The 21,563-nt window shown below is 40.3% G+C and overlaps 1 protein-coding gene across 1 annotated transcript; it reads right to left on the bottom strand.

Annotated features, from left to right (window-relative positions):
* Positions 1-109: 109 nt before the first annotated feature.
* On the bottom strand, positions 110-19,382 carry LOC121514148 (cytochrome P450 11B, mitochondrial). The gene is made up of 12 exons (XM_041794244.1): positions 19,307-19,382; positions 16,588-16,798; positions 14,428-14,545; positions 13,453-13,908; positions 13,191-13,346; positions 10,771-10,985; positions 7,697-7,900; positions 7,408-7,589; positions 7,157-7,323; positions 3,895-3,973; positions 3,571-3,783; positions 110-245 (listed from the first exon to the last, which is right to left on the bottom strand). The coding sequence occupies exons 1-12, from the start codon at positions 19,376-19,378 to the stop codon at positions 135-137; spliced, it is 2,184 nt and encodes a 727-aa protein (XP_041650178.1). The 5' UTR covers positions 19,379-19,382; the 3' UTR covers positions 110-134.
* Between the last annotated feature and the right edge of the window lie 2,181 nt (positions 19,383-21,563).

Raw genomic sequence — 21,563 nt, 5'->3', positions numbered from 1 at the left:
CTGTGTGGTAGCTTTAGTGAGTATCATCTCATGGTTATGTATGAGGGTTAAATGAGGCTTAAGTGTGTGATCCAACATGCCAAATGTTGATCACTTGAATTTCTGGTCCTTGTGAGTGAGTCTGTGTTTGTGCATCAGAGTTTTCTGAAAGTGATTCTTGGAGGAGTCTCAGGCTGGAGGATGAGGGTGCATGTGGTTTTGATGTCCTCTGAGGATGACACACTGAGATGGAAGCTCAGCAGGATCTAGACAGAGAAGGAGGAGTGAGAGGGTGGATAAAGGGAGGCGAAGGGGAAGGAGATGCATAGAAAGAGAAGAGGCAAGGCAGATGTTCAAAAGGATCATGGTTGGGTTTTATTTGAAAGTAGTGTTTAAAGACTAGACTGAGTACCGTTTTTCTGCTATCTCCTCTGTTAAAAGTATATTTCCGTCACTTCACATTCGCAAACAAATTGAAGCAGCAAAACCTTTTTTCAGCACCAGGCTCTGACTTTCATCACTCTTCACAGATTTAATTTACATGCAGAACTTGAGGAACGATGAGAACTTAATCCCTTTTCAGAGCCTACAGGTGGATGCCGGGTTGAAAGCAGGAAGGCAGTATTAATTCAAGGCAGAGCAGAGAGAGAAACTGGAAATCTCACCGCTCAAATAGACCGCCAAATTGGAAGGATCTAGTGATTGGATTATGATTCATGTCAGATGTGAAATCAGTGCGCTTGAGTTATCTGCTGGTCTAGCTTGCAGGCATTAATCCATTTCTATAAACTAGTGAATTTAGTTTATTTTTTTGTTTGACAGGTCCTGTTACAGAGTTATTTACAGGTCTTAAATGTACACTCAAAAGCTTATATTAGGAAAAAATATATATTAAAGATTACCTAGGTCAGGGGTGTCCAAACTGTGGCCCGGGGACCAAATGCGGCCCGCGGTCCATTTTTGATTGGCTCGCAGAAAGATTCTAGAAATAAAATGATATATGGCCCACATTTGTGCTTGGCTGTATTGTACTGCTGTATTGCTTGGCAGTGCTTCAATGTTAATCTGTAAACAAACATTTTGACTAGAAGAATTTATTGAGTTGAGTTTTTTTGTGACTAAATGAAGACCACAATTTAAATGAAAAACATATTGGCCACCAAAATAATAACAATAGTTTGGTTTATAATGCCCTGATGGATTACAAAGGCTAATAGCAGTAACAATGGTGTCTTAGAGGCAGAGCCAGAAGCAGCCAGGGCCAACCAGGACCCCCTAAAATCTGATTCGCCTCCCTAAAATCCTTAAAATGATTTAGTGGCTTGTCAGCCGTTAGCTATCCATTTAAGCATACCCAATCACTGAGCATGTCTTAACCATCTTAGCATTGGTTTAACTCAGTGGTTCTCAACATTGGGGTCAGGACCCCCATGGGGGTCACGAGACGCTGAGAGGGGGGTCGCAAGATACCTTAAAAAACCCTTAGAATATTTTTAAATTACACTGTTGCCACTTTACACTAACTTTTGTTCAACCCATTTTAATCACTTTTTCCCACTGTTTTTGCCAATTTTAACACATTTTTGCCACTTAAAAAACATGTTTTTTCCCAGTTTAAACCCTTCCAACACTTTTTTCTGCCTGTTTTTATTGCTTTTAAACCAAGTCTTGCCACTTTACACCTGTTTTTGCCTCTGTTTACCCATTATTATTTAACCACTTTTTACCACAGTTTACGCCTATTTCAGCCAAATTTCACTATTTCATATGCTCATTTTTGCCAGTTTAACCCTTTTCTGTCAACTTCTGCCCATTTTTCTGTCTTAGTTAACCCTTTTTACAGTTTATATTACAGTTTTTTGCCTTTTTGCCTTTTTTTGTGCCAATTTTATCAAATTTTTGCCACTTCAAACCAATATCTACTACTTTTAAAATCCAATTTCACCACCTTTTCCACCCTTTTTTGCTATTATTAACTCACTCTAGCCATCTTATTTCTGTTTTTAACCAAAGGGATTTGAACCCATTTCTAAGAAGGCTATCTACCACACAAATGAATAAAAAATTATACTTGCGTCTTTGGTAAGAGTGGTTATTTTTCAGGTTAAAGCTCTCCCCTTTACCCCCCCTTATTGGCGACCTTGTCTGCACAAGATTCTTGAATGTGCATGGCTGTGTTCAACCACCTTCAGGTACAGTGGGGGTCCCCAGTCTCTTGCACCTTTATTTTTGGGGTCCTGGGCTGAAAAGGTTGTGAACCACTGGTTTAAATAACTTTACTATCCCCAAGGTGAGGCATACAAAAGTAGGCCCACCATCCTTACACATTTTTGTATGTGATCCCCCAGTGGGAAAAGTTTGGACACTCCTGACCTAGGTTTTCTCGCCGTTTTTTAAAAATTTTGCACCCTTGAGGCCAGCTCAGACTGCAGGAATTCAACTAGATTGTGAACCGACTGCAACATTGCAGCTCATTGCCAAAACAGGCCTGATTTTGAGCATTGGGAACAACAAATGGTCTTGTAGTGTGACATAATTAATGACACAATAAAAGCAATTGTCCTAGAAAAGTCTAAAGTTTGAGCACTGGTTTACCATAGTGGTGAAATAAAGTAAAGGTACAGAAGCAATGCCCTCTGAATGGTGACTAGGGTCTACCCTTAACTGTTTACCACATCACCCCCACTTTTGTCCCTGTTTCTGACTCTGTCTTCTGTTGTCCTCTCAACAAAGGCATGAAAAAGACCTATAATGGTTTGTAAATTATCTGTAAATCAAACATTTGTGATGGAACTTTGCTGTTTGTTCCTTCCCCCCATCTTATCTTCTTACAGCATCCTATATTTATCTTTTGGCCTTTTGGAGAGGCCATGACCCATAGGTCAGTAACCACTGGACAAAGCTACATAACCGCACACAATAGTTCAACTAAGCTCCACCTCCTCTGAAACAATAAAACCATGCTTAGCCATGCTTATGCAATGAGGCAACAGTACTGATAATGTGATGAGTCACAGAGGAGGTTTTCTATAAAACAGATAGTTTAACTGTTGAAACTTTGTGACAATTCTGAATTTTTATTGAATTAGGCTAACAAAGATAGGGCTCTGGTAGTTTCACTTTAAGCTCCTGGGTATGTTTTTTAGTACTGGAGATGAAATAGCATGAAATTAAGTTTGATGATTTGAGATAACCTGAAACAATCCCAAACAAAACCATCAGTGGCAAGATTGGCTACTTTTATAATAGATTTGTAAGTCCTGAAACCACTGTCACGGGGTAGGCGACAAATAAATGAGATTAAGTAGGCAAAATTGCCTTTGTCATAGAAATTGAACTATCTGTTTAAATGTAATTAAACAAACTAAGATTTACTACTATGTCCTAGGGGGCGCCAAAACCAATACAAATGTAAACTCAATGACAGGAACTTTACATGAATATTTCTTTTAGTACTGCCTTGCCAGCTGTGTCACTTTTGCCTTCTTTTTCCTAAACAAGAAGCTAATTCAACTATTCATTTTTTGGTATAAAGTCCTCTCTCTCTAACCCCCTTCTCTTACCTACCCTCTAACATTCACTGCTACTCACATGCATGAGCAAAAGCTGCATCTCGTTCTCAGCAATCCTTCGTCCAACACACTGTCTCGCCCCAAACCCAAATGCCAAAGAGCGAAACCCTGCCCCCTCCACGCTCATGCCCTCCTCTTTGCTGCTGCCCCACCGGCCGGGGTAGAAGCGCTGTGGGTCTTCAAACACCTCTGCGCTCCTCCCCATGGGGTAAAGGCAGGCCTGCACCATCGTCTGAGGGAAGGGTTAATGGTTACGAACATACACTGAAGTCATCTGAAGACAAATGTGAAAACATATATAGAAGAATCTAAAAGAAAAAGCAATCACAGCCTATTCACTCACCCCAGCAGGTATGTGGTAATTTTGAAGGATGATATCTTTGACTGGATATCGCTGCACCGTGGTTCCCACTGGATACAACCTGACACAATGGAAACACACATGCACACACAGGACTTTTTTAGATGTTGCCTTTTACTTCTTACCTTTTCTCAACAATAACTCAGAATCACTGAAAAATCAATTCTTATTTTAGGTTTTTGAACTCTCAGAATGGGTGAAACCTTTATTTTTTCCTATTGATTTTTAAAAAGGGTACTTATTACCTGCATCCATTTCCATGGCACAGTTTATGTGCATTCAAAGTTGCAATTAAAGTCCTATCAAACAGCACAATCTAACAAATATGTATTTTGTTAACCTTATCACATTGAAGTATAATATCAACTTTGTAAAAAAAAACTGTTATTGTTGTCAGACCAACAATAGCACTTAAGTCAGAAATACACATGATTTACAGCTATAAATATCTCTTTATTAGCAATTATCAATTAGCACTTGCCGATAAGGAAAGCCTGAGGCAATGAGAGAAGCAGCAGCACCCAGAGTAGAGCAGTCAGTGATAACTGAATGACAGTGATTAGGTCAGAAGCAGAATGAAAGAGGAGCTGGGGTGGAGGAGGCTGGCAGGAGCAGCTTGCAGAGAGAGTGACAGAGCATAGCCAGGCAAGAGCAGTTTAAATAAGGCAGTCTGAGTGCTATTAGCATAGCCAGTAGCATGCCAAGAGCAAATCAGCTGGCCGTCAGCTGATTAGGGGCTTGCGTGAGATAAGCCGATCTCAGTTATGGAAGTGACTCGATATACTTGATATTCAATCACTTAAATCACCTTTCTCCCCCATTTTAAAGCCTGGTTTGAACCTCAGCAAGTTGTCTGCATGTCTACATGTCTAAATGTGATGGCTGCTGCTACCATGTGATCAGCTGATTAAATATTGTGTAAATAAGCAGGTGAAGAGAAATATCTAATAAAGTGATTGGTGAAGTACACTATATTGCCAAAAGTATTTGCTCACCTGCCCTGACTCGCATATGAACTTAAGTGACATCCCATTTTTGATTCATAGGGTTAAATATGACGTCGGTCCACCCTTTGCAGCTATAACAGCTTCACTTCCCACTCAGCCACATAATCAACAGCTTTAAAGATATATCCTATCACTGCCCCAGATGGCTTAGTGCCAGGTTTACTGGAGAAACTTGTTACCCTGTCCACTTGTGTAAAGCCTGTTCTTCGTAATGTTGGTGTTTCATTTAGCCACTCCTTGTCTCTAGACCAACATTTCAATAATCTGGTTCCTTCTCTTTCCAACTCAGAAATATCGCTCAACTAAGACACATTGTTTCTACAACTCAGCTGGAGATAGTTATTCACACATTCATTTCCTTCCGCTGAGACTACTATAGCTCACTTTTCACCTGTCTCAGTAAACATCTATAAATTTTCTACAAATAGTTCAAAACACTGCAGCCAGACTACTTACCAACTCTCTGAAAAGGTCACACATTACACCAAATCTGTGTTCTCTCCACTGGCTTCCCATACATTTCAGAATACATTTTTAGATTCTTATGTTTACTTTTAAAGCCTTGCATGGTCAAGCACCAGCTTACCTTTCAGAAATCTTAAAACCTTACAATCCCAGCAGGACTCTTTGGTCCTCTGATCAGGGTCTGTTGGTTGTTCCACACTCCAGACTTAAAACCAAAGGAGATTGTGCTTTCAAGGTCATTGCTCCAACTCTTTGGAAATCTCTTCCATTGGGTCTAAGATAAGTAGACACTATTGATTCCTTTAAAAAGAAACTTAAGACCTAGTTGTTTGGTCTGGCCTTTACTTAATCTGTTTTTGTGTACTGTGTATTCGCTTATTGTACCTTTGCATCATTGCCTGTGTTTCTTTTATCTCTTTGTTAAGCACTTTGTGACCTTGCTGTTCTTGGAAGGTGCTATATAAATAAATGTATTATTATAATTATTAGACTTCCAATTAGGTTGAGGGTTAAGGTAAGGGTTGTGATACCAGAAATTAAAAGTTAAAAAACCTGACCTGCAAAACCTGATTACAGAATGTTTAATAAAGCAAAGTAAGCAGTCTGATAACAAAAAACTCTTGTCCTCCATAAAAACACTCTAATGCAGTTAATGTAGCTAAGTGTAAAGTTTACAAAATTACGTCACCTACATAAGCTACGTATATGACATACACTATATTGCCAAAAGTATTGGTTTACCTGCCTTTACTTGCAGATGAACTGAAGTGACATCCCATTCCTAATCCATAGGGTTTAATATGACGTCGGTCCACCCTTTGCAGCTATAACAGCTTCAAATCCTCTGGGAAGGCTTTCCACAAGGCTTAGGAGTGTGTTTATAAGAATTTTTGACCTTTCTTCTAGAAGCACATTTGTGAAGTCACACACTGATGTTGGACGAGAAGGCCCGGCTCTCAGTCTCTGCTCTAATTCATCCCAAAGGTGTTCGATCGGGTCCATGTCTTTATGGACCTTGCTTTGTGCACTGGTGCACAGTCATGTTGGAACAGGAAGGGGCCATTCCCAAACTGTTCCCACAAAGTTGGGAGCATGGAATTGTCCAAAATCTCTTGGTATGCTGAAGCAATCAGAGCTCCTGAAAAACATCCTCACACCATAATCCCCCCTCCACCAAACTTTACACTTGGCACATTGCAGTCAGATAAGTACCGTTCTCCTGGCAACTGCCATACCCAGACTTGTCCATAAGCTTGCCAGATAGAGAAGCGCGATTCGTCACTCCAGAGAATTCGTCTCCACTGCTCTAGAGTCCAGTGGCGGCGTGCTTTACACCACTGCATCCGACGCTTCGCATTGCACTTGATGATGTATGGCTTGGATGCAGCTGCTCGGCCATGGAAACCCATTCCATGAAGCCCTCTACTTCCACTTTGTTATAATACCACTGACAGTTGACTGTGGAATATTTAGGAGTGAGGAAATTTCACGACTGGACTTGTTGCACAGGTGACATCTTATCTCAGTACCACGCTGGAACTCACTGAGCTCCTGAGAGCGACCCATTCTCTCACAAATGTTTGTAGAAACAGTCTGCATGCCTAGGTGATTGATTTTGTACACCTGTGGCCATGGAAGTGATTGGAACACCTGATTTCAATTATTTGGATGGGTGAGTGAATACTTTAGGCAATATAGTGTATATCCCCATGCCAAATCTTTGGATGAGTTTGGGTTGCTTAATCAATCCAATTTTCTTGAGTGATCAGTACCTGAGAGTCTCTTTGATTGTGCCCTTCAGAAGTGGAGCCCCCTGCAGGGCTTTCTGCGGATCACCCTCAGCCTGTGCCCATGACGCCCTTACCTGCTGCCTCACCCTCTCCTGCACCTCTGGGTTACGCCCGAGCTCAAAAAGAGCAAACTGCAGAGGCATGGCTGTCTGTGAAGAAGATGGATGAGAGGTAACACAGAATCAGCTACAGGAATACAAATATAAGCCAAGATCACACAAATACACACAGACCGTATCGACCCCTCCTGCCATCAGTTCAGTGATGTTGGCTTTGATGAGGTCCTGGGACAGTTGCCCTTTCTCTAAAAGCTGTCCCAGGACCCCGGTGTACTGCCCTCCAGCTGCTCCATTCTCAGACCCCTTTTTCTTAGAGGATGACAGCCGGTGGTACCCTCTCTGGATCCTTGCCTCCGCTGGAAGAAAAACCAGGCCAGGTAGATTGGGTTGAGTCAGATAAACTGGAAAAAGGGACAATTATTCCCTGCCTTAAAAGTCCAGAAATATCTGCGGCTCTGCCTACCATGGCTGAAGATGTGGTCCCATGCACTTGCATGCTGTGTCCACAAGGGAGCGCCGATACGGAGCAGCAGACGAGGGGGCAGGTAGAGGAGAGGAGGTGTGGTTGCCAGCATTCGCTCCACGGCCCAAATAAACTTCTGAGACTCCATGGAGGGAGAAGAGGAGAACAGGCCAATACGCTCACCATAGATTACATGACAACTGGCTACAAGGGGGGAGGAAAGAAAGGAGAGGAGGGAGTATGGGTGAGTCAGTCTTTCAAGGTCATCAAACAAGCACTTAAATTACTTAGACTGAAATAACTAAGACACTGTGTTTGAATCTGTTCAAAAGGCTGTACTGAAAAATGAACCATGGGCTGACAGTTTCCTAAGTAGATTAAAACACTCCAGGCTCATATTTTCAAGCTTGAAATCAAAGCTTTAAAGGATTATATGGTCTATGGTTTGACATATTCTAAAATAAAGCATCCAAAACTGTCTCTGTAACAGCTAGAAAATTCTCCAGGTTTTTTTTAACCCAGCTCCAACCAGAAAGACAAATTTGTTTTCTGAGTGCACACTGTCTCAGAGGAGCTGTCTCGCCTCCTCTAGACTTCTACCTTAGCCGATGTCTGACAGAATTGTCAAGTCATTGTTCTCCGTTTCCATATTCAGTCTGGCACTACACCCACTGCAGGGAAGTAAGAGAAGAGGTAGATACAGAATAGGATGTAGGATTTGTTCATTTGAGAGTGACATATGGAGCTAACTTTTGGTTGTAAAGCTCCTCTTAGAGCTACGGCAAAGTATCTAGTATGTCGTGCAGCCCTAACACATGTTTACTTAGGCCCACTTGATTTGTGATTCTTGGCTGCATGCTCCACTGAAACTAGTTTCCTGATTCATGTCTTTTCATCAGATGTGAAACAGTCTATTTGGACCATTATGCATCATGTGGTTGAGCCTTAGTTGATAAGTCAAGTAAGCTTTAAAGCTCCTCTGCTTTGCTGTGGAGGGGGGATTCCTTCTATCAAACAAAATCAAGCTTATCCTCCTGAACCTAAAGCCATTCTTTCTCAACTATAACACACAGCCATGCAATTACACCAGCTATTTAAGAGTTAATCTGTTGATCAAGATGTCCAGGATACTGAGAAGACATGCGATCTATTTAGAAAAAAAAGTATAGCCAATTAGCTGATTACTTGATAGATATTTTAACTCTTTCCATTCAGGCACATAACTTCAAAAAGCTAGACAACATATTGAGTTGAGATGGGTCTGTATGCAGACCACTACTGTGAGACCTCCTCCTCTGTAAGAATAGAAATGTAGAAAGTCTGGCAGTAACACTCATAAAATAACTACATTGCAACATTGCAGACTAAGCAAAATTTCATAAATAATACAGAAATAAATTCCAGAGGTCTAATCTAGGATTAAGTTATGGACTTGTTTTAGAAGTTACACTAATGGTGGCTTGCTTTAGCTTTAAGCAAGCCACCATTAGCGGTGATTTATAAAACAAATTTAAATCATGGAAAATTGAGATACAAGGTTTTGGCCTGATGTCGGCGATTAATAAAATAAATAAATGCTCATTATCAGTGATATATTCTCTCTTCTCTATGTCGGCGATTAATAAAATAAATAAATGCTCATTATCAGTGATATATTCTCTCTTCTGACATGATTCATACATTTTTATGTACCCTATTGCATCCCATTTAACCTCACATGGTCTATGGTTTTCCTTACATCCTCGGTTTGGATTGTGGCTCTCGCTAAAGTATTTTTAAGACAAAGTGGTGCTTTGGTAAGCTTAATAAAAAAAAAAAATCAAAAACTGGAAATATGTTGCACTGTCAAATTAAGGCACTACCACATGAACGGTCTGTGAGAGTGGCCGTCAGAGATGTACGGTTTGCAGCCACACTGTCTTGTTTAAATCAGACTCCCACAGAAAGAAACATTTTGGTCCATGGGCATGATGTGTTCCTGCCACCCTGAAAGCTAAAGTGTCACTGAAATGTCCTGAAAAACATCCTGGAAAATGAGGGATCCCTGTCAGTCTTTGTTTCTTACAGTCAAAAGTTTAGGCACACAGCTTTAAAAAGCTTGACAAGTTGACAGTAGCATCAGTCCTACTGTTGGCTTGATTGACTATTATTGTGAAATGATTGCCTTATTACAGGAAAAAAACAATTTCTCTATCTATCTGACTTGTTTGTGTCATATTTACTTCACTGGCTGGAAGACGGTGTCTTAGCAGCCTATTTCTATCCCGGCTTAGCACCTGGCCTGGTGTGCTGTGGACCATTAAGAGCAAAGAAGCATGACTCAAAGTCACAACCCCCCCCCCTTCTCACGCGCACTCAAACAAACACACACATGCATAGAAGTGTGCAGCATTCTGAGTCACAGAAGCATTCACACTTGTGAATGTGGCTGGCTGCAGATAGGCACATGAAAGGAGCAGACCTGGTGAAAGAATGCTGAAGCTTTGATCATCTTTGTCTGTGTTTCTATTTTTAAAGGTGTCTGTTCTCCTTGACCTCCTACATCTTTAACATGTTGACAACAGATATGCCTCAGGTTGAAATAAGATTTGGGTCTTCTGTACTGTGAGGAAATTCAACAAAAAATAGAAGGAAGCAGTGGGGTATTAATAAGGCGAAGGTTTTCTGAAAATTTAAGGGAATGTTCTGGCAGATTGTATAATTTCTCTGACGTGAGATGTTGTCACAGCCTACGTCAGCATTTGTGAGGTAACTTGAATGTAGGGGGTGAATGAAAGGCTGTCAAAAGGGAGGAGGGGACATTAATCCATATCCTCCCCACACGGAGGAGAGAGGGGTAGCAGTAGACGTCAAGGTTGGATGGAAATGAGACATGACAGTGAGAGGTGGGACATCCCATCAGACTCTCATCTTTTCACACCGTTCTTCACTTTATGCTCTTTCCTGGATAGAAAAAGAATCTGAATTTTGCGACCTCCACAGAAATATAACAGGAATACTTATCAGTATATTTACTCATAAGAAATCACAGAGAAACAACAAGTACTGGATGTCAGAAAATAATGACCTCTAACCTTCTAATGCAAAGCGAAAGAGGTCAGGACTTGGATCCATGGTCAGGCTGCGTCTCCCCTTCTCGCCTCTCCCCTCCCTCTCCACTTTTGTCTGCAGCATTCGACAGAAATCACTCGCCACCTCATCAAGCAGCGGGAGAAAGCGCTTCACGGCTGCAGTCATCATCACCTCCTTGTTGAGCAGCAGACGGTCAGCTCGCCACTCCTCGCCGTTCCTGTGGAGAGAAGATTTGAAGAGAGGTGTGAAAATGTGACACAAAGGAGCAAGGTTGGAGAAAAGACAGAAAAACATCAGACACATGTGCTTCTTCTTTACCTAACTAGTCCCAGAGTAAATGTGCTGCATCAGTTTGTATATTCTGCCCCTGGTGACTTGTCCTAATCTTAATCCTAATCTCAGTCATCACCATCACAACAAAGACAGACTTTTTTGTTTGAATTCATGTCTTTGTTCAAATTGGAAACTGTGTTTTGTCCCCATGGGTGGGCCGCTCCCCACATTGTGAGTGCTTAAACAGATTAATGGGACAAATTACAACAACAAGAGCAGTACACACATATAAACAAGTACTGACGTGAGGAGGAGTCCTTACCTGTGTCTCACCAGGAATGGAACTTGGTTGGGGGAAAACTTGAGAACATTTTTTAAAACAAATTTTACTTTCTTTACTTAAAGGGATAGCTCAGCCCTTTTAAAAAGGGGTTGTATAAGATGGGAGAGACTGCACACAACTTTGCCTGGATTCTTCACCAGTGAAAGCTTTAGTGGCAAAGAGAAAGCCACTGTTGAAGAAAACTTATCTTAAATCTTGACTAGAGTTTGCCTAAAGCATGTTGTTTGGATGAGACCATAGTGGTGCTTTTTGGCCATCAGTCAGGACGCTATGTTTGGCAGGCACCAAACATCGTACATCACCACAAACACATCATCCCCATTGTGAAGCACAGTGGTGGCAGGATCATACTGTGGGGATGCTTCTCAGCTGCCAGCCCTGGAAGGCTTGGAAATGCAGTATAATATAGGAAAATCCTAGAGACAATCTTATTCACTCTGCAAGATAACTACAGCTTTTAAAGGACAAATAGAATTCCAGTTTGCTTTGTTTGTTTGTTTTTTTTTTTGGTCAGTTCTTGCTGTTAACTCTCATAATTAATCTGGAAACCTTAACGTGTTAACAAATGATAATGCAAATTAATCATATGACCATGTTTGACCACAGTTTCCTCCTGTAGTTCTCCAGCATGGATGTTTACAATGGAAGTTTAGATAAAACCAAAGCTGTGTATTAGCAACAATGCTAACATCAACATGGGATCAAGCTACACTAGCAGAGTGCAGCAAACCTGGATTTTAGTCAGGAACACTCGGATGGATACATTTATGATAATCTGTATTGAATACAATAGAAGGCAATTAATTCGTAGTAGCATGAATCTGGATATTAGGGTGCAGAAAGTTTTATGTTATGAAGGAGGAGGCTAGGGTGGAGGAGGTCAAGCTTTGCCAGCAACGTGGTGCATTAGCATTAATGCAAGCAGGGATAAGTGAGAAGTACGTCATATTTACATACACTGCTGTTAAGAGAAAGAGCTGTGATTGGCTGTGGGAGCTGGGAGGGGATAAGCTGATGACAACTGGGTGTATGACTACTGTGTCCTGCACGAACTAACATGAGGCTTCATTCGTCAACACAACAACAACTAAACTAAATAGAGCAATCGCTAAATGGGTCACCAAAGATTGCAGACCCATCAGCATCGTTGAAGATGAGGGAGGCAGTATACATTGGCTTTGCAGCAGAGGTTGTTTTGTACTTGATGTGTTTGTCTGCTGATTAAGCTTGCAGTTTATGCATATTACTGCTCAGCAAATTAAGATATTATAATTTACAAACATTACGACTAATCTGAGATGTTAAAGTTTACTCTACATTTACTTTTTAGTTTTATCTTAAACCAAAATGCAAGTAAATAGTATTTAAATGTGTGATTAATCATGATTAATCACAGCATATTAATGTGGTTAACTTGATTAATTATTCAAATAAAATAAATTACCAGCAATAGTTAAAACTATTCTTCTGCCTACAGTGTAAATATGAGTTTTACTCCAATCCATGTCTATATAAGTATAAGTATGCAAGTATAGGCTGTGGATTAAAAGGACAACTCTCACATCATGAGTGCATAATCAGATTTGCTGTACTGTATCTGTATGAACAGATGTGGTAGACTCTTGATCCCTAGCTGTGCTGAAGTTTCCCTCAGAGACACCTGGTTGGTAGATCTGGTTCATGTCAGTGTCAAAGTGAGGCCCCATGGGAAAAGATGGCATTAGAGCACTTTTTAAAAATACTCTCAGGTTATATACTGCATTGATAAGAACGGTACACATACATTTAAACAGGAATTGCACTGACTTGAGAAAGACTCCCTTGCTCTGCTGTCTTGTTTCTCGGTGTGTCGCCCAGGGCTGCAGTGTCATGCGACGGGGGTGCAGGCCCTCTGAGCGAAAAAGCTCGCTGATGTCAGATGGCAACATTATGTTCACACTGCTGTGGGTGCCTACATGTTCCCTTTACAGACAAACACAAAATACAAACTATTAACATATTTTAGTGCTTTGGTTATCAATACTTCTTTGCTCTACCACTTCATGGCATCATTTCTAAATCTTCCTACCTGTAAATGGGGCCAAGTGCGCTGAAAGTCTTCTCCATGTGCTTGTGGAGCTGCCTGAAACGATCCTCTCTCCAGAACTTCACCAGGTTGACCCAGCCACTCCTCCCTGTGTGAGGGATCTCATCAAAGCTCTTCACCTGTTCACCAACTCTTCTCTGACTCGCTCCAGCACTGTCTGATCCTTTTCTTCTCTCTGACTTTCCCTCGACCACCGTATCTGCTGTGGTCATACAGAGGGATCTCTGCGGCTTGACTCCACAAAGATTCCTGGAGCCTAAAGCCCCCTGTGCTCTGAAACTCACAGTCACTCCGATGAACATGCTCCTCTTGATCCATACAAAATGAGTTTGCTGGTTGGAGTTTCCTGTCAGTGATGTCCTCACTGTTGACTCCTCAGCGACTGACTTTTTCCCTCCTCCATCCACAACCTCATATCCTTGAATGTGTTCTAACGCTCTGATGGGCCGATAGCAGATGAAGATTTACGGGTAGTAGGGTCAACGTTCAAGAGAATCAAAACAGAGCCCAAATGTCAGGCTCAGGAATATACACACGTCTCAAGGGGAAAGTGTTTCAAAACTCTAACAACTGTGATATCTGATATCAATGTACAGTCTAGCCTTCTACAAGAGCTTTTATGCCTTTTATTAAAGACGATAGGGCAGTTAATAGAGCAGGATTTTTTTTTTTTTTTTTTTTTTTTTTTACTTGGCCAGTCCATCAGTTCCTCATTCTTTCTCAAATAGTCTCTGCACAGCTTTGAAGTATGCTTGGGATCATTGTTTTGTTGGTATATAAACCCACAACCAATCAGATTCAGTCCAGAGGGGATTCCATGATGTACTAAGATGTTGTGATGGATGTTCTTGTTCATGATACCATCAAATTTCACTGATTCGCTCACGCCGTTTCCACAAAACCCCATACCATGATGGAATCTCCTCAGTGCTTCACTGTGGGTGCAATGCATCTGACATTAAAACGTTCTCCAGCTTCTCTGTGGTCATAAACACGACAATGCTGACTGTGACGATCCTATTGGTTGTTGCTGGCTGTGGTGTGTTTTTTGTTTCCAGGAACCGGTTAGTGTGGTCTGGTGGCAGTCGGGATCACAATGTGGATTGAGAACACCTGGGCCCAGTGTTCTCATGACTATAAAATCAGGATCGTCAGTGCCTCTGGTGGAGCTGGAAAGGAGAGACTGAAGGACCCTGCTCCTCATTGGCCCCCGCCCTCCACCTTAGTTTCACTTTTGTTAGGTTTATTTGGCAACATTTGATTTTACTTATTATGATTATCATCTTTAACTATTTTTTGTAATAAATTTATATTTTGTTCTCAAACTACTCTGTTCCTCCTCCTGTTATTTGTCAGAGGCTTAGAGCCGGCTGTGACATGACCAAGGAGGTCAAACTTTGACTTGTCCATCCAGAGTACCTTCTTCCAGTCGTCAACAGTCCAGTGTTTGTGCTTCCTGGCAAATCTGAGGTATTTCTGGATGTTTGCAGGCCTTAATAATGGCTTCTTAACAATTATTCTTCCCTCTAAGCTTTGTTCTGTCAGTCGTCTACTTATGGAGACTTTCTCAGCCTGATCTAGAAGCACTCATCTCTGCCTGAAGATCAGTAGGGGTCTTTCTTTGTCTCTGGTACTTAAAATCTTGAGGCTTCTGACATCTGCTTTCGTTGACCTTCATTTTCTAAGTACCAGTCTCTGCAATTGACTCCAAAGCACACTTGACCACGATGTAATGAACACTTTATGTCCTTCCCTATTTGTCTCAGAGACCATCCAGCATCATGAAGTTCTTTAATGTGGACTCTTTCATTTTCAGTGAGCTCTCCACGTTTTAGCTTTTTGAACAGGAATGAGGAATTGCAAGTTGAATTCATGTTCTTAAATGCAAATTTGAGCCGGCTCATTCGCCTTCCCTCAGAAGTCAGAAACTAATCAGTTAATTACTAAAACAAAATTTTCTGTTCTGGAATGCAAGTAACTATAATTTGACATCTTAATCAAGAAATAATAATGTGCTTTACTCTTTTTCTTTTTTTTTTTTGTAAAACAGTAAATTTGAAAATAAAAGGATAACAATAATAATCATATTTTAGCATGTTTTAGCACAGTGGGAAATTAGCATCGTTTTGAACATCAGACAGTTCTGCACAAACATTTTAGTCTTGCTTTACTCTCTGTGATAAAAACCAAATCTACTTTTCATCACTGCTTCTATCATCAATAATCTATTTTTAGCTACCCTCAGTCTGAGCCTCCTTATGGAAACAGAGATAGTTGGTGAACTTTTTTGTTCTTTAGTTTAAGTCATTACAAATTCACACCATGCACCAAAGTGATTCCAGCTTGTCCAAAAAGTCTTTATTACATGTTTTTTCACGGCTAATAAAAAAAAATAGTTCTTAGTGTTTTAAATTTTACAAAGTTTTAGGCTGAGGTTCTGTTTCCATCTAAAACCAGCTCCATCATAACTAAAACTTGTGACTTGGCTTTAAAAAAACAACAGATAAGAATTTGCACCCACATTCATCCACACAGAAAATCTCAGATAATTATTTAAAAAACCCTAACAATGACTGTTATTTTATTTCTTTTTAAAATGTGTGATAAATTATGAATATGTTGCCCTGAGTTTCCTTACTTGTGTATAGATCACTCTCTCTGATCTATATTATTTACAGGGATTTAACATCTCTGTAAACAGAAACTAGCTATAGTATTAGTGCAGATTTCATACAATACAATACATTTTATTATACAATTATAATAATGAGAGCAAAAATGAGAAGAATTTGCATCAAAATGTAACACTGATTACATGTTCACTTTTACCGACTAGTTTAGGATCAAAATTATCTTCAGGGAATTTCTCTCATTGACAGGTTTGGCTGACCCACTTAAAATAACATGCCATTTATTTTAGATGTAAAATTATAGTGATAAATAAATGTCATTATTGCTACATAAAGATAAACAAAAACAAAGTCTGAATGACATGGTTGTGTGCGACTTAATTCAGTAAGTGTGTGTGCAAAGTTCGTGTGGTAGCAGCAGTCGTGTAAAATCAGAAGGCGGTGTATTGATAATCCCTGTGATCGGGTATTGATCACATAACTTTACAGGTGTTCTCTCTCGCTGGTGTGGGAGTGGACGTCTTGTTGTGTTTCCTCCAAGCAAATGTTTCTGTGCCCAGGCTGAGTCCCTGGAAAGCCTTCAGCAGGTTGAAGCCGTTGTCCTTGCTTTTGCTCTCAGGGTGAATGATCTTCAACAGCTCGTGGGGGAGTGACACTCTCCCTCCAACAGACCTCAGGTGGTTTGTGTCCCTGTAGTCCTGATTACGAGGAAAAAAAGTAAAGAAGGTTGATAAGCTCAGGGAGCTGAATTATTTTTCATCCACTAGTTCCCATGCTACACAAACATTCAGCAGCGTTCATGTTAAGTGAGACAAGCTGCAGGATGTGTCACAACTGGACTTTAAAGAGCTCTAATACAATAACTACATACCCTTTAATACATTCATTTACATCATCAGTATATTTCTTGCATATTTATAAATTTATCTGCAAAGCATGTCTGTTGTTTTGTTTTTGAAGGTTTGACAAAACCTTTCATGAAGAAACCCTGATTTACACTGATCCTCACCGTACACCACGCCTTAGTGAAGACCTGAACAAACGTTCCCTCTTCATAATAAACACAGAGCCCCATTCAGCCTTAAAAACAGTCAATAATAACAATAATGTAACACAAACACCATCAATGATTAATCAATTAAGTTGACCTTTATCTTGTTTTTTTCTATGTTCATGTAAAGATTTGGTAGATGATTAATTCATAGAGGAGCAATGTGGCCAAATAACATCACACTACCCAGAGTGCAGTGCGGCGACCTCCTGGTGAGTTAATGATGAGTTAATGAGTTAATGAGTCTCAAAATGTAGATATGTAGCAGGTTTTTGGTTCAGTATACAATCATGTATGTAAGTTTTGGGCATATAATGTGCTAAAGATTGATCTCTGGGGTCAGTGTGCCACGACTTGAGGCTGACAAGGGGAAAGGATGGCCAGAGTCTAGCTCGACACGTTGGCGTTCATGAGTGCCGCTCGGCAGCCAAGGTTAAGTTCAATGGAATCTCCTCCTCCGCCGGAAGATTTCAGGCCCTGTAGACATGTACAGCATGATCAGGGGCTCATGGCAACCCTGCTACTAGCCCAGATGGTACCCTGGGTCGTGCTGACTCGCCACATCCTGCCCTTACTGAGCCCCAAAGGTGAGGTTATTTTTTTAACCGGATATTTTCCCATGCCCCTAGTAACATGCAAGGACATCCCGAATACGACCAAAATTGTGTCAGTCCTCCTTCCTCCCCCCTTTTAAAATCAACAGTGCATATATCCATGAAGTTGCACAACCTTTAAATCAGTGGTTCCTATTTTTCCTCAGAGCTCCCTGCTCATGTCTGATAAAAGTTAAGCCCTACCAGGACCCACATGGAAAAATTAAACTTCCTTTTTGAATATTGTAAAAATACCAGCAACCCACCAGCTAAGTGTTAGTAAGTAGGAAGCCTAACTATCAGCTGACTGCCAGCTGATAGAATTATTGATAATTCCTGTGTCACCAATGAGGATCATACTAAATGCTGAAAAAAACTTTAAATCCACTTTGCAAAGGAATGGTTAAAAATATGACGAGTGGTTCTGACTGAAATGTTTACACAGAATGACAGCAATGAGTTTTCCAAGACAGCCTGGCTGCAGATCGCAGCCCTCAGACGCCCCCTGATGCAGACCACCACTGTGAGACGCCACCTCTGTCAGTATTGAAATACATGCTAAAACTTTCAAAATAAAATTGGACTAAACTTCTGGTTAGGGCAAGGGTTACAAGCAAAAGTTTGTCCTCCATGAAAACACTCTAACACACCTATCGTATCAACTGGATCCTGGATTTAACTTCTAAACTTTTTGTTGTTTAATTAGTGAGACGTTGTCAAGGAAAAGTTTGTCCTCTGACACATCTAATGTATCTAAGGCTAAAGCTAATAAAGCTATCTGAGCTTTGTGGCTAACATAGCTGAAGCTAACAAAGCTACTGTATGTTAGCTACATAGATAATTTAGCTAATATAGCTAAAGCTTAAGCTAATGAAGCTACATTCAGACAGCCCATCATCACAAAAACACACAAGTGAGCCATCGTACTTTTAAAACAGGTCTTTACGTAATTTAGTCCTGGGTTAGACTTCTAACCTTTCCTGTTTTATTAATGACACGTTGCTTCGTCTGTCAAGGAAAAGTTGTCCTCACCTAATGTATCCAAGGCTAAAGCTAATGAAGCTATGTTACCTTTAGCTACAATGCAAAAGCTCATGTTGCTCAAACAAAAGCTAACGTAGCTTTATTGGCTTACATAGTAACATTAACTATGTAGCTAGCGTAGATACATTAGCTTTAGCTAATGCTAACAAAGCTAGGGATAGATAGATAGATAGATAGATAGATAGATAGATCCTTCTTGACAGTGGCGGTGTCTCACAGTTGATGAACTAACTTTCCACTAAACCATACTATGTCTCTTAAAATGGATTTTGTAAAATTCAAGTAAGATTATAAAAAGTTGCCTTCGGTATAAAATTGATTAATTTTACTGGAAAAAATAGACACCAGCATCTGCTTTTCAGAAATCCAGACAATCAATCAGTTCATCATTGTATAGCACAAACTTAGCAAATGCTATCTCAAGATACCTCATATAGAGGGCAGGTCTGAACACACACAAAGATTTTAAACTTCTAATGAACTGGTTAAATGTTGGCTGTTTTGTAGAAAATACTAACCTCAGACAGCTGGTATTTTCTTCTGAAGTGAGCTCTCATAGCTGCTCTTTCTGCGTTCTTCTGGGCATTCATTGCTTCACGCAGCCTCCTGAAATTCATCAGACACAAAGGACAGAAAATTTAACACTTCATGTCCGTCACCGCAAATGTCATAACTGACTCAACTCCATTTGTTAGACATCTCTCATAAACTTAAAATATACAATAAGAGTCATGTTTATGCAGATGGTTATTTACAAGAATGACCAGGTTTTTAAAAATATATAAACATGAGCTAGAGCCTGAAAATTAATCAATTTATTAAAATCGGAAATGCTTGAGGAATCCTTAAAGAAGTCAATTTTTCACTTTAATGAGGGACTAAAATAAGTCAACTGGTCACATTTGTCCAAAAAAGGGCACATTTTGTCAATTGATTTGTTTCTTTTTGGAATAAAAGTTTTTTTAAAGCATTCCACTGAAAAATATTTTTTGGATAATTCCCCTGAGTGTTTCCATTTCTTGCAATTTAAACTCTTCTGTTTTAACATTTTTAAAACCCAACCAGTTAATCTTACAGACTTTACAAATGAAGTGAACTAGCACTAACCTGTAGAATATTATTCTTTTCCAGACACTAAATTAACACAATTTTACAATTTGGTGATGTATAATGCTTTAAAAATATAAAATATAATCAAATTTTTACTAGTGAGGAATGTTTAATTTGACTGATATGTGTGTGAAACTTTGTAAAATCTACATCTTCCAGTCATCATTACATGGCCTTGTATTAGTCTTTCTTATAACCCTGGGTGAATAGTGCATGCACTGGTCACAGCTCTAGGTACTTTAGGTACAAACATACAGCAGCAGCAAAAGCACACAGTGTGAGTGGTATCAGCAGACCTGCCCACAGATTTGGCTGACAAATCCAGTCAATGCCCCCCAATTGTGAAGTCAATGCATGTGCGTAGGATTAGTAACATTGGTGCAATCATGCGTCTTGGTTAGCACTTACCTCATTTTGGAGCTGAGGAGTGTATCAAACTATCATTGAATCCTGATGTTGAAATTATTCATTTGTGGCACTTTTTAAACACTCTTCCTGCCCATTTCTGCCACTATTATTTGTCACTTTTGGTCAATTGTGCAAAGTTTTGTCCAGTTTTCCCTCCATGAGCCGCCAGTTTGGCTTGGCCCCAGAAACTCTCCCATTTATCCCCCCCTTATGGGTAGCGTTGGGTATCAGCATGAAGAGTCTGGGTAAACCTGTGGTTCCCACTAAAAGGTTTCAGCATGCTGCGTAGCCAGTACACACGCATAAACTCACTGTCACAGTCTTTATGTGGGTTTGCTAAACATGACACAATTCACAGCATTTAAGGCAGCATATTATGTATTAATTCTCAAACTATGAACAGAAGCTTTACCAAAGGTAAAAATGAAAGACTGACTCACCAGATTGTTTGCATATATAATCCATAGTAGAATTGGCAGTCAAAGCTGCAGATCCGAGGCACTCTGATGTGGTTAAAGTCCTTTATTAACCACTGATGTCTGTGTCTTTTGCCTTATGTCGAGTGCATAGAGATCCCTGGTTAATAAAGGATTTTCAGTCACATCAGATCTTCCTTTTTGACTGTGGACTATATCCTTAAATAATCTTGCGAGTCACTCTGTCATGTTTTGCTGTATAATGTTTGTCCTGTCGTCCTGAAGAGCACCTGATCCTGATTACCAACATGTTTGGCCCCATGTTGCTCTCCCCCTCCTCTATCTAGTTTTATGATAAGGTTCTCTCTAAACTTTGAGTGCTGCTGGAACTCTCTGTTTCCTTCAAGACTGAATTCACCCTCATGCACCTTGATAGCTGGCGAAATTGTGCCAGAAATACCTGCTTCACAATGTTGATTAAATGCAATCAAAATTACTGATTCAAACATTTGAAAACATTAGTGCTACTCAGTGCCAAAATTGCATTTATTTGTCTTTGTTTGGGTATTTAAAGGTATTTAAAGGTTTTAGAAGTCATCAGTAGAAGATTTGACTCTGTGGTAATTTTCCAGATGCATGACTTGCTCTTATTCATTGTAGTTTACTTTGAATGTGCTTAGTTGTGTTTCTATGTTTCAACTCGCCTCTCTTTCTCCAGGTCTGCTTGGTACGACCGGATGACTGCCGGGTCTTTGAAGTGTGTACTTCTCACTGGAGGGGTCCTTCTACCAAACCTGTTGCCCCCTCCTCTTCCTCCCCCTCCTCTGCCCCTCTTGTTCCT

Source organism: Cheilinus undulatus, linkage group 8, assembly GCF_018320785.1.
Source record: "Cheilinus undulatus linkage group 8, ASM1832078v1, whole genome shotgun sequence".
NCBI classification, from domain to species: Eukaryota; Metazoa; Chordata; class Actinopteri; order Labriformes; family Labridae; genus Cheilinus; species Cheilinus undulatus.
This window is presented reverse-complemented; position numbering and strand designations above follow the sequence as displayed.

Bases quoted from the DNA above. Each gene is read 5' to 3' on its own strand.
- LOC121514148 (XM_041794244.1), bottom strand. From the start codon at position 19,378: ATGAATGCCCAGAAGAACGCAGAAAGAGCAGCTATGAGAGCTCACTTC. The intron at 13,347-13,452 runs GTAGGAAGATTT...TTGTCTGTAAAG, and splicing joins GCACTTGGCCCCATTTACAG to GGAACATGTAGGCACCCACA. The intron at 3,974-7,156 runs GTACTGATCACT...CCATTGTGTCAG, and splicing joins ACAATCAAAGAGACTCTCAG to GTTGTATCCAGTGGGAACCA.